The sequence below is a fragment of the Chionomys nivalis genome, chromosome 8, assembly GCF_950005125.1.
Source record: "Chionomys nivalis chromosome 8, mChiNiv1.1, whole genome shotgun sequence".
NCBI classification, from domain to species: domain Eukaryota; kingdom Metazoa; phylum Chordata; class Mammalia; order Rodentia; family Cricetidae; genus Chionomys; species Chionomys nivalis.
The window spans coordinates 86,245,687-86,258,761 of record NC_080093.1 but is presented as its reverse complement, the minus strand read 5'-3'; the positions used below and the strand labels follow the sequence as shown (position 1 = coordinate 86,258,761).

Sequence of the window (13,075 nt, the reverse complement as noted above, 5' to 3'; positions counted from 1 at the left end):
TGCTTGCCAATCTCCTATTGATAAGCCCTGGGCTGCCCTCGGGATTTTATTGCTGTCAACAACGCTGCAATGAGTAATACAGGATGAGACCCAGCTCGTGAACTCAGACTCTGCGATCCAAAGCCTTGCTTCAGATAAAGCTGACGTGACCCCCTGAACCCTGCAAAGTTTGTTTGCTGGTTTCTTTAAGCACCCCCTCCTTAAAGAATTATGTTTCTGTTCAAAGGGGTGGCTGTTTTTGAGGTACACCTCCTAAGCCCTCTGTGCTCGGCTTGCGAGTCTCAGGACAGTGGCAAGGTTTACACTGGGTTGCTTTGTGTACCTCCATCCATAGTCTCTGCTGGAAATTTCCTGTCCCTGTTGACCCTGTCCCCATCTGCATCCTCTCTGTAGCAGTGGTGTGAGAAAAATGTAGAAAATGACAGAAGGCAGGTGACATTATACTCACCAGAGCTGGTAGGGAAGGGATGGGTGATGAGCTGGGGGCTTGGCCAGGAAGGTTCAGGGCATTAAACTTGGGAACCACGGCAACACTGACCCTCCGGCGGGGCATGTTCTATGGGAAGAGAAGCGATTCAGGCCTCCTGTCTTGGGAATAACAACAGTCATAGTTCTGAGGGTATTGGAAAAGCTTGCTAGCCTCTAACATTCAGTAGTTAGCTCGGTTTGGGGGTGATGATTGTGTTAGGAATCAGTGTGGAAAGAGTGAACCAAAGTTGACCCATATTTTCTGTTGATTATGAGTGATCTCTCAACACATCTCCACTCTATGTCTTGAGACCCTGTTCTCTGGGTAGCATCCTAGACTGTGTGTAAAAGATGCCCATGGCAGAGCCATGGTGGAGGCATCATTTCAGGGTCTCTTACTGCAGAGCTGGGAAGACTACACCTGAGGAAGGAAGAAGGGGTATCAGGGGCCAACATGGGCAAGTGTGAAAGCTAAATACTCTGCTGGTCCCCATGGGTCCAAGACAGAACGAACACTTGAGAGACCATGAAAACTTCTGTCATGCTTCTCCTGGGAGCCCGGGAATTCCTTGACCATGCATACCTTGCCCATCGTGAGGGACATAGATCGCGCCGTGCGTGGGACCCCATCTTCTATAGTAGGAGAGAACAGAAGAAAATGGGTGTGAGTTTCAGGTTGGGGTCCAAAAGGCCACAGACAGACAGAAATTAAGCCAAACTATCCATGTGTCATAGCTGGCTTTGCAGGGATGGCTCAGAGGTCTGGGCATCAGGGATCCTTCATTGTCTGATGCTTTCTCCTCGAAGAAAATCACCTTCAGCAAACAGTTTATTCTAACTCTACTAGACACTATGGGAAGCCCCAGTTGAGGATTTCTGGGCTTCATTTGACATCACTGTAGGCTCTGGGGCCACCCGAGATGGTGTGTGAACAGGACTCAGCACATAGACTCATTCCATGTTCACTCAAAGGACAGACAGTTGGAAACACTATAAACAAGAAAGATTTGGTGTTCAGAATAAAAGTTTGTAATCTGAAGTAGTTTCAATGTGTTACCCACACTATGACTAAGTACAAAGGGAGCTATACATAAGACCTTCCTCTCCTTACTGTGTATACTAAATGATACAATTAATACTCAGTATTCAACACTGTACCTGCATAAGAGTGCTGCCAGAAAACAGTTGGATACATGAAAAATATTTTTATTTTCCAAAAGTGTGAATCTTGTCCTTTTGAATGTATTTCCAAGTATGATTTGCCCAAAAATTATCAGAAAGGTATCTTCTAGGCCAGTTGAGTTTGTTTTGGCCTTGCCAGCATCTTGTAGTCTATATGTCTGTCTCTCCTCTAGAACACCATATTTTATCTATGACCCTTGAAAAACAACATAGCTGTATGCTTTGTTTTGTTTTTTCCCTTAATCTGAGGATCTTGTCAACCAACAGCTTTACACTGTCTATAATTCTTGTGATTATCTCTATCATCTTATTATCCATATTTTATTTACCTTGATTTAGTCCTTGATTTTTTTTTCTAATTTTCTTCCCATTCTAAACATCAATTGAGAAATTATCCATTCTAGTTAAAATCTTTGGGACATGACTTTAACTTCTGATATTATTTGGCTTTAAATTTAAAATTAATCAAGATCTCCAGGCTGTTCCTAAATAAAGCTCAAAACAATAACTCTTTCCAGCCCCAATCATTTTTGTGTCACCTTGTGTATCCCCAAGTTATGCATCATTCATCCCATTAGCTATTACCGGATGCTCATTTGGCTCTATCCACATGCTCATGCACAGCCTTACCACCATCCTTTCTTGCATCCTACTGATAGGTACTCCACTCCACCCTCACCCCAGTACATTCTTTAATTGCCTTTTCAGAGGGACCTACGAAAAGACCACTTTCTTATTATCACCTTCCCTAGCCCTCAGCCTTGCATGCCACCCATTTATTCCTCCTTAGTTCTTGAGGGGTCAGACTGCTGCCTCCTAGTGCTGTGCTTGCTCTCAAGAATTACTGTCTACTTGCACATCTTCTTCTCATTACCTTTAAGATCTTTACTTTTCTTTTTCTTTTCTATATGTGTGTGAGAGATGGGGGATGCACACACGTGCCCTACAGGTATGCTTATATATGCCAGGGGTCAACATTGGACGTCTTTTTCTTTCTCTGTCAGCCTTACTTTTGAAAGGTGAGATTTCTCACTGAAGCTGGATCTTGCTGTTTCAGCTGGACTTGCTGGCCAGAGAGGTCCTGGGATTTGCCTTTCTCCAGTTCCTCAGTGCTGAGTGACAGGTGCGCACCACCATTCTTGAGTTTTGTGTGGGTGCTGGGGATCCGAACTTGGGTCTTCACACATGCCCAGCCAGGGCTTTACTCACTGAGCCAGCTCTGCAATCCTTATTCTATCTGTTTTGACATTTCTATTTCATGTGCATTTGTTATTTCCCACAGACTTCACTATTCTACTGACTCCAGTGATTCATGTCTTTCCTTAGCTGTGGAAGATGCTAGGCTACTTCTCTGAAGGTTTTCTGTGCCTAATTTCCCCTGTGGGACCACTTGGAAAATGAACTGTAGACTCTTCTCAATGCCCTATGTCCCAAAAACCTTTTTAAAATATATATTTTAATCACTGTATCCATTTCAACTGCATTTTGGATAACTATCTTAAATCTCCCAGTCAAGATGAACAGTCTGGGAGACTGGCAGTCATCATCCAGGAGAAAAAAACCAGAGCCACGTGCACACTAGTTCTTTTGGGGTTCAGTCCAGAGGGGACATGGTTTACCCAAGAAGACCTCTACAAAGCCTAGTCTATCTTTTAGAGGATGGAAAATAAGACAGGGGGATGAGCTCAGAATACTGAGAAACCCCCTCTACCATGGCTACCACCCCCCACACCTACCAAGTATCCCACATGCCTGATTTCTCATTTTGATGAGTTCTACATTTTTTATAACTTTTCTTTGATCTTCTGTTTTCACTGCCTTTTCATGTCTCTGCTGATTTTAGAATTCTGATTACCAGATGATGTTCTCAGGGTGTAAGCTTCTATTTTGTGGGGCTAATGATTTGTGTTCCCAGTGGGCTGTTCCAGTGTGTATTTTACTCTGTGGCTTGTCTTCACCCAGCCCTATGGAGTCTGGGTGTCCTGGTGCAGGGCGTGCCTCTCTGTGGGGGCTGACAGTATTCCTGGAGACACCAGCCTGCTGGTTTTTCAGAATCTCCACAGATTGCACCACGGCCACTCATGTACTTTTCCTAGGAGGAAGGAGAGAAGATTTTGTTTCCACCCAGGGCTCGGGGTGGAACAGGCAAGCTTCCGGATTTGCTTCTCTGCTGGCTGGTGGATGAGAGCTCTTATTCCTTGTATAGAGTCTATCTCAAGGCAGTCCCTAGAAGGGCTTTGCTTTCCACATGAGGCACAGCAGCTGTTCTGCAACCAGGCCTCAAGGGCTGGTCTCAAATAGGAGGCAAACAGCTCCAGATAAGCAGGGTGGCTCTGGCCCCAACAAGTCGCAGAGTCAGCGTGGTTTCAGTTCTCTTCTTGTTTCTGGCTATTTCCATTTCATTTCTTGTGGGCTCAGCTGTTCTTTTAGACGACTTATTTTATTTTCTCCAGCAGGAAGTTGTAAGCATTTCAGTTAAAAGATTTTTAAGTTTTCTGGTCACCCCAAAGAGCAGAACCACTCTAATAAGTGAGAGTTCAAATACACTAATAAAATTCGAATCTCGCAGATGGGATAATCAGAGAATTTACAAAATAGAAGTATAAATGCCTATCAAATGCATGGAAAAGCATTCAACTATGAATTAAAACTATGAGTGTACGTGAGATGATTTCTATGTGCACACGGAAGTCAGAGCATCCTCCTTCATTGCTCTTTACCTTATTTTATGAGGTGGGGCTTCTCGCTGAGCCTGGAGCTCACCGACTTGCTAGGCTAGCTAGTCAGCAAGCTTTGGGAATCCATTTGTCCTCTCCTGCCCAGCACGAGGCTACAGATCAGTGTGGCTGCATCCAGCCTTTTCACATGGGACGCTGGGATTTGAACTCAGGTCCTCAGACTCGCACAGCAAACACTTTACCCACTGAGCCATCGTCCCAGCCCAAGAAGTCTGCTGCTTTTGTTGCAGCACTGGGACTGGGGCTTTGTCATCTGGGGCATACCAAAAGTGCTCAAAAATCATCCTAGAATGAATGAATGAGACCATTGGGTAACTCATCACCCCATGAGTATTTCAGGTTTTGTTTTAGACAGGTTCTTGTTCTATAGTTCATGCTAGCCTCAAACTCACCATAATCCTACCTTTACTTCCCAGGCGCTGGCATTATAAGCATCCACTGTGATGACATTACCCATAAATCCTAGATACATTGGTGTGCAGGAGACCTGAACCTTGTAGAGAAATAATTACCGAACCAACATACTTGATTTTCTTGGAATCACCTTCCCCATGTGTAGCCAAGAGCAGTTATTTTGGGGCCCAGATGCCTGCGGGTCAGGAACCTGACTGCTGAGATCCAAAGCAGACAGCCCTGAGTATGTGTGCACGGCCTTTAGACTCTGGGAAGTGTCGTTGATACTCCCCAGGAAGCTTGTGAAACCTCCTGTTTATAAAGGTTTCTCCGTCTGTTATACTTTCCCTCCTCCTGCTCTTGGTAACACGGATGTTTGCATTCCGCAGGGATTCTTGATGTGACAAGCTATTTTCTCCAGCTAGTCACCCTCCTGGACCAGACTCTAAGCCCTGGCAGCACCCAGGGAGAGATTCCAGTCCAAGGCACTGTCATTTCCCTGCTGGACTGAGCAAAAGCCTCTGAGCTCAGCTTTCCCTACTTCAGCTTTGACACCACTCACACACTGTGCTTACTGAAGTCAAAGTAGCACAAGAATAAAATGTGAACCTGTCGTATGACATCTCCCCACTGACTCCTTGCTCCTACAGGACCATGGTCTAGCTGCCAGCGTGTCCCGGAAGGTGGCCTTGGTCTGACAGGTCTTATGTTCAGCCTCTCAGCGTGACCCCAACACTGCAAGTTTGTCACACGGGTTGTTTCACCCTGCTCCCATCCCCCACCTCGACACCTCCACACACACCACATCCTCCACCTGTTTGCTGACTTCCTCCTCCGATTTTTACTTTAAAACCCTGCAGAGGTGACCTCCCTGGATACATCCATCCTTGACTCCCTTGAGCAGAAACAGGTGGATCTTTCTCTGTCGTCTTGAAGAGAACTTTTAAAACACGAAGAATCATTGAATTATGTGTCTGACCCATGCATCTGCTGTCTGTCTCTGCAGTAGCTCACTTAGCTAGGCTCTCATTGTGCCCCACTGCCTGGACTCCATCCCTCCCCTGGACTGCTGTAATATCCTCACAAATACAGAACATTTTCGGGCTCTGCTCTTTTGAGTGACTGAAAAGCTTAAAATTCTTTGGCAGAAACGCTTAAACATTTCTGCTGGACACGATGAGATAAGCAGCCTCACGCGTTTGAGGCCAGTCTGGACTGGGAACACGGATTTGCTCTGGTTATGTAACTGATGTTCTACACCTAGAGGGTGCTGCCTCAGCCAGGAACATGTTTATCCACTTTCCTGATGGAAATCCTTGGATCCCTAATGCTTTCCAGAGTAAAGTCCAGATTTCCTAGCACGTGATGCCCAAAGGGTAATCCCAAAGAACAAAGACATATGGGGCCTGGGGTCACTCAAAAAGTGGGCGTGGTATCGGCCACTGGTTAACTGTTAGGAGTTGGGAGGTCCTGGGAACCCTTGATGCTTTCTGATTCTAGGACCTCAGCCTCACTGGAGCAGCTGCTGTGAAGGCCCCATGAGTAGCTCTGAACAGAGGTGCAGGGTCCTCCAGTAGAAACAGGCCCTGAAGCTGTCCTGATCCCTGTGGCCCAGGTTGTAAACCATTGGGGACCTGGCCTTACGACAGGGACCAGTTCCTTACCAGAGGGACCACAGCTGCGGCTTGAATTCTGATTTGCGAGTTTCTTAAATTCCATGAGCTCGGCGTGGTCCTTCTCGTATGTTCTCTTCAGATTCTCCACATACTGCATCATCACTTCCGTCGCCTTTGACATGCGCTTTTCCTGCGGGAAGGAGGACACAGGTGCATGACGGACAGCTGAGGAAAGGGCACCGTCCACACGTGACCGCTCTGAGCCCAGCCCTGGGCTGCCAGAACACAAAGGCTACAGGGACCATCAGATGGGAATCTGTCCCGTGAGTTTGTCGCCTGTGACATGGGGCTGAGACGTGGATTCTCAGACAGAAACAGGCCCACCAGCGAGGAGACAGGCAGCCACACACTGTATAGTGAGAGGAGGAAGGGATTGCTTTACTCTAGGAAAGAAGAGGTGGAGATGGCTTTGTGGAGATGGTCTGCAGTCACAGATGTGGGGTGTGTGCGCATGGACATGGAAGGACAGACAAAGGCCCGAGGCCAGGGAACTTCAGGCATCTGGAAGCAGAGGCAGCTCCTCATGGGACTTGTATGAAGAAGACTTACTCTCTAGACAGGAATCATTTAGGGTGAAAGTGGGCACCGTCCCATATCACAGTGGGACACTGAGTCTCTCCCAGGGCTTCTGCAAAACAGCATAGTGCAGACAAGCCGCTTCATGACAGCCCGCTTCATATCAAAAATCAAGAAGCTCTGGGGTTTGCTGGGAGGAAGTGCTCTAGGGCTGGGTCGTGAAGGGCTTCAGATGCTAGATGAAGGGATCTTACTCCACAGAGAAAGAGGAATTACTGACAGTGTTAAAGCGGGGGTGACCAAGTATGATGGAGACAGGACAGAAGTAATGAGACTGGTAGCAGCGACAGCCACAGGGGGCAAATGTCGGAGCTGCTCCAAAGGAGCCAGTGAGGGAACTGAGCCCTGAGACACAAAAGACAGGATGGGAGCACAAGGCACAATGGGGGACCACAAGGCGGGATGAAGATCACAAGGCAGGATGGGGACCACAAGGCAGGATGGGGACAACAAGGCAGGATGGAGACCACAAGGCAGGATGGGGACCACAAGGCAGGATGGAGACCACAAGGCAGGATGGAGACCACAAGGCAGGATGGGGACCACAAGGCAGGATGAGGACCACAAGGCAGGATGGGGACCACAAGGCAGGATGGGGACCACAAGGCAGGATGGGGACCACAAGGCAGGACGGGGACCACAAGGCAGGACGGGGACCACAAGGTAGGACGGGGACCACAAGGCAGGACAGGGACCACAAGGCAGGACGGGGACCACAAGGCAGGACGGGGACCACAAGGCAGGACGGGGACCACAAGGCAGGATGGGGACCACAAGGCAGGATGGGGACCACAAGGCAGGATGGAGACCACAAGGCAGGATGGAGACCACAAGGCAGGAAAGGGACCACAAGGTGGGATGGAGACCACTTTAAGAAGGATACTGGTGGTGCATGTCTGTACCTTAGTTCTAGGGTACTTGAGACAAGAGGGTCATGAGTTTGAGGTCACCTTAGACAATCTACTGAAATCCCACCTCAAAAATAAATAAGTGGGGGCTAGAGAAATGGCTCAATGGTTAAGAGCACTGACTGCTCTTCTAGAGGACACAGGTTCAATTCCCAGCACCCACATTGCAATTCATAACTGTCTGTAACTCCAGTTATAGACAGAGGTCCCCAGGGGTTTCAATGCCTTCTTCTGGCTTTTGCTGGCACCAGACATACATGTGGTGCACAGATATACATGCAGGAAAAAATATCCATACACATATAAAAATGAAAATTTAAAAAATAGTTAAGTAAAAATAAAAAAGAGTGAAAAGAGAGGCGATAACATGGAAATATATTTGGAGGGGTTACATACAGTGGAAGTGTCTTTTCCCCCACACCCCAGAGTCCCCAAGAGGACCCAGCTTAGGTGCTGTCTATACTAGAGGGGTTTCCCTATAAAGGTCCCCACAGCCATGTGGAATGGAGACCTGCCCTTCCCTAGCACTCTTCTGGTGTTGCTCCCAGCTGGACCTACTTCCTAGGCCACAGTGCTGAGTCAGGAGCTCTCTCTCTGGAAACACACAAGGGTGGGTCAGCCTGGTGGCCCGGCTTCCTTTCATTTCCCAGGCGGTGCTGGGGGACGCACCCTCAGAGCATCAACTCACACAAGCAGTGCGGCAGGACATGGCTACAATGGTGTCACATGGATCAATGCTTTCCATGTATTGAGTCAGTCATACATGGCAGCCGTCATAAGCACCCCTGCTTTGCAGCCCCAAGTGACTCTCAAGTGTGAGTGTGAAGAGCTCTGGCCACGGAGTGAATGAGGGTTGGAGGCTGGACAGAAACTCAGGCACTGCAACACTGTGTGGAGGTTCCATGTACTTCAAAGCTTCAGCGTGGCCCAGGTGTGGAGTCTAACCTGGCTTGCGCCAGCTTCGCCACTCACTGATGCTAGAATGACTTCAGTATCCCTGACTTACTGAGAGTGTCTGGAGTTTTGACAGGTCTGGAAATAGCACATATACACAATGAAGTCTCTTGGGAATAGGACCCAAAGTCTAAACACATTTTTCATCTTATTATACATGTTGCCTAGAGAGAATTATGCACATTTTTAGTGCATTTTGGTTGTGTCTTGTCACAGAAAATTAGTTGTTTTCCACTTGTAATGTGATGGAGGCATTCAAAATGTTTAGAATTTTTGGAATTTTCTTCTCTCTGAAAGTTATCTTTCTGAGAACATGCAACTTCACTGGGGATAGAGTCGGGAGGTGGAGGCCACTTTACAGGGTTACTGGGTGGGTTAAATAAAAACAGCATGTTTACCTGAAGCACGTTCTGCCCAACACTGCTTCTGTAAAAGCTGAGTATGTATTTCATAAGAACAACGAGATGGAAGGGCTCCCAGTCACATACGTATAAAACACACAGGGAAAGCTAATTAGACGTCTATCATAGGGAATTCTCTAGCTCAGCTATGTTGGACCAGCTCTAAGGGAGGAAGGCAGTACACAGTCTACCTCATATTTCAAAGTCCACAGAAAACAGTTCCTCAAGGAATACTTCAAAGGTTTAATAGGCACCAAGTATATTGGACTATCTCAACAACCTACAGAGAATGCCAGTCATCAAGGGGTGGTACCACTTCTTGCCCCTATTTGTGTCATGGTGCTAATTATTGAAGCTGGAACAGTGCCAGCCAGCAAGACTCAGTGCCGTGGGGCTCACCTGGCGCACAGCCCCCACCACTTCGGCCCGGCTGGAGAGGCGGGCAGCCAGACGATGCAAGACCGCTATGTCTTCCAGAAGCTTCTGATAGGTCTCTCGGTGCTCACAGTGGTACCAGATGGAGGATGAGGACTGAGGGATGACAAGGGCATCAATCTGAGACTTCAAACTGTTTTCCCACCTGTGCATGCTGAGAACCTAACCCCTGCAGGTGGAAGAATGGGCCCTTGGGAGTTGACCAGATCACCCGGGTGCAGCGCTTGTAAGCAGGAGTAGTGCTTATACGTCAGGAGCCCCGGAAATTTCTCTTATTCTCTTTCCACCATGTCAGGCTAGAATGAGGGGCTGGTGGTCTGCAAGTCTGAAGAGGATCTCAGGAAGGACCTGACCATGCTGGAACCCTAAGCCTGGACTTCTAGTCTCCAGAGCTAAGAGAAACAACATGTTTATTACTTAAATCACCCAGCCAATGGTAATTTATTAGAGTGGTTTGAGCTGACAAGATGACCCATGCCAAACCTGGATTCATTTTCATAAGACAAGACCTGGGTCTCATCCTGGCTAGGAGAAGAAACTCCTACAAAGCCCAAGCCACAGTGTCTTCCAGATATTGGAGAAGCCCAGTAGAGACAGGTTACATCTGGCTGGCTGACCTGAAAGGAGTCATAGCCAAGCCAACCAGCCCCCTCCTAAGGAGCTGCCTGGGGTCTGAGGCCAACCCTCAGGATCTCTGCCTCAGCTCCTCCCTGTCCTTTGAGGAAGACTGTCAGGGCCTTGGCTCCCTTCTCATTTCCAGAGACCACTTGGTTAGTGAACAAAGTGTGATATTGGGCCTCACTCTTAGAGACAGTGGCTCTGTAAGGACTCCTTAAGCTGGGCCCCTCAATTACCGTAATGGAAGCTTTGAAGTTCTCCAGCTCCTTCTCGGTGTTCTCTTCCGTCAGGTTGCGTTCCCTTTCAGCCTGGTTAATTCTAGACTCCAAGGTGTAGCTGTCATTTCTAAAGGCCAAGGACAGTTGTACAAACACGTTCTGTTGGGAATAAGAGTGCGGTAGAGGTGCTGGGAGGAATCACTGTGGCCAGCAAGGCCACAGTGGGATTCTTGCTTAAGCCCTCTACCAGAGTCTTTGGAACTAGCCCAAAGCCTCCACATGCAGACAAATCCACCCCCTTCACAGTGAAACACACACAAAGGCACAAAAGGCAACCCTTGAGGTCCAGAGCACAAGTGTAACCATCAGACAATAGCAGCCTACTTTTCCCCAAATCAAGAGCATGAGCGCCTGGGTTTGGGTTGAGATGGGCGTAGACCAGGGCAGCCAGCTATGGAAGCAGTCTGGATTAATACTGGGATCTATTGTGAGGCAAGGGGGTGGAAGGGGGAAGGTTGGGAGATTTGCATGGAACCCCTGTATCTAAAGAAGTGAGAGGTGAGCTTCAGGTTTGTGCATTTAAAGCATATTTCAAAGAGTCTCTAGCCTTGTTATTTCTATTCCTAAGTCAGCTTTAAGTAACTTCCAGATTAGACAAGGTCAGGCATGGATCTGTTAAGATAAACTTCCAGGAATAAATATTCCAGCCCAAGATGAAACATAACACACAGGAACAATTTTTTTTTAAAGTTTTAAAACATTCTGTGTGCATGGGTGTGTTGCCTGTATGCACGTCTGCACACCAAGTGAGTGCGGTGGCCTTGGCACCAGCAATCTTCTCATCTCCAACAAGACATGTCAAAATCCTCCATGAATGGAGGCAGGCACAGGAAACTCAGCAGTGGGCTGGGAACAAATATCCAGAATGTTCCACAGTCACTTGTTCTGACTCTTGTGTAAAAATGTCAGGGTCACCCCCTGGAGGAAGGGAGGTTTGGGTAAACCTGTCAAAGAGTTACTACATTTCCCAGGGTCCTTGAGTCACTTACCTCAACTTCCTTCTCAGTGAGTGGAGGGGCACTGTGAAGAAGAAAAATGCACAAATGAACCTTATCCAACCTATTCAATGAAGCAAAAGGAGACTTTGAATGTCCGGCAAGCCATGCACACCAGAAGAGGAGCGAGCAGAGCTTGTAGGAGGAAGAGGATGCAGAATCCTCTCCATCTCCTGTCATCTGTGAGACACTGACCTTCACAGAGGTGGTATGGAAAACGTTAGATGTTGGGGTAAGTCCCCCAGGACAACCACTATGAACCTTCTACATCCCAGCTTGCTCATATGTTAAATCAGAATCACAACGTCTATGTTTGCACACACACACACACATATGTACCCACGGTCATGTATGTAGCATGTGTGTGTATGTGCAGTGCAGTATTTCACATACACCAGTTCCATACTCTTGGAACCAACCAACAATATATATTAAAAACTTTGAAAAAATTGTGTTTATAGCGAATTTATTCAGACTTTGTTTGGCCATATTCTTTAAGCAACACAGAAAAGCATCTATTTATATAGAACTTATACTGTATTGGATATCATAAATCATGTAGTGATCATTTAAAGTATGGAAGGGTTGTATAGACTATATGTAAGTACTGTGCCATTTTATACAAGGTCTTGAGCATTTGGAGTTTGGTTTCTGTGTTGTGCGTGTATCTGTGTGTCCTGGAACCAAGGCCCACTTCGATTAGCCATATATGACATCTTGGCTATTATTACTGTTCACCCGCAGGCTGTGAGGAATCAGAACACACACATGCATTTGTCACTGACTAAATATGTGTCTGGGGTAGCTTTTGAGGGATTTCTACCTCTGCAAAGACTGCTCCTTCCTTCCTAGTCTCTGAGGAGTGTGACAAACATCCATTTGGTTCAGAACTACAAGACAAGAAAAGGGTTGGAAGAGCTTATTGCAGCAAGACCTCCAAAGCTTGGGATCAGGGTGTGAGTACCAGCTGCCATAGAGGCAGCCCGAGAGGTTCCTGCACAGTTTCCACGGCCTTCCCCAGTCAGCATATCCTTATATCTGCACACCCACTCCATGTGGCTTCCAGTGTAATGTTTAGCAACTAAAGCTGGCCCCATTGGAAGCCCTGATAACGTAAATACCACACAGGAGCTTTCCTGTGCTGGGCGGGGAGACCAGGAGGGGTCCAACTCGCCTCAGAGAACTTGGCAAGCAAGCAGGCCATCAATAAACTTCTCAGGAAACACAGCTTTCCTCCCTTGGATGTGTACGGAGGGACCCCGAGAGCAAGGGTAGGGACCAGTCATCTCTGCAAAGGGCTGGTTCTCACCTTTGACATGGGACATCGAGAGCCTTCCTGTCAGGATGAGACAGCAAGACCCTGTGGCCATCAAGCTGCCAGGAAACAGAGCATGGGGACAAACAACAGCAAAGATGTCTGATGCTTGCCGTGTTTGTCACAGCCCCACCCCAC

General features: G+C 47.5%; 1 protein-coding gene across 3 annotated transcripts in view; it reads right to left on the bottom strand.

The window, feature by feature from the left end:
• The window catches only part of Irag1 (inositol 1,4,5-triphosphate receptor associated 1), a 112,813-nt gene that overhangs the window by 19,781 nt on the left and 79,957 nt on the right, over positions 1–13,075 (bottom strand). For all 3 annotated transcript variants that reach the window (XR_009057583.1, XM_057778581.1, XM_057778580.1), the window contains 6 exons: positions 11,617–11,647; positions 10,586–10,726; positions 9,696–9,827; positions 6,446–6,587; positions 1,052–1,101; positions 449–556 (listed from right to left, as the gene is read on the bottom strand). Coding sequence is in view for 2 of the 3 variants with exons in the window: in XM_057778581.1 (XP_057634564.1) it covers positions 449–556; positions 1,052–1,101; positions 6,446–6,587; positions 9,696–9,827; positions 10,586–10,726; positions 11,617–11,647 (604 nt within the window). In the remaining variant the exon portion in view is untranslated. The remainder of the gene's footprint in view (positions 1–448; positions 557–1,051; positions 1,102–6,445; positions 6,588–9,695; positions 9,828–10,585; positions 10,727–11,616; positions 11,648–13,075) is intronic.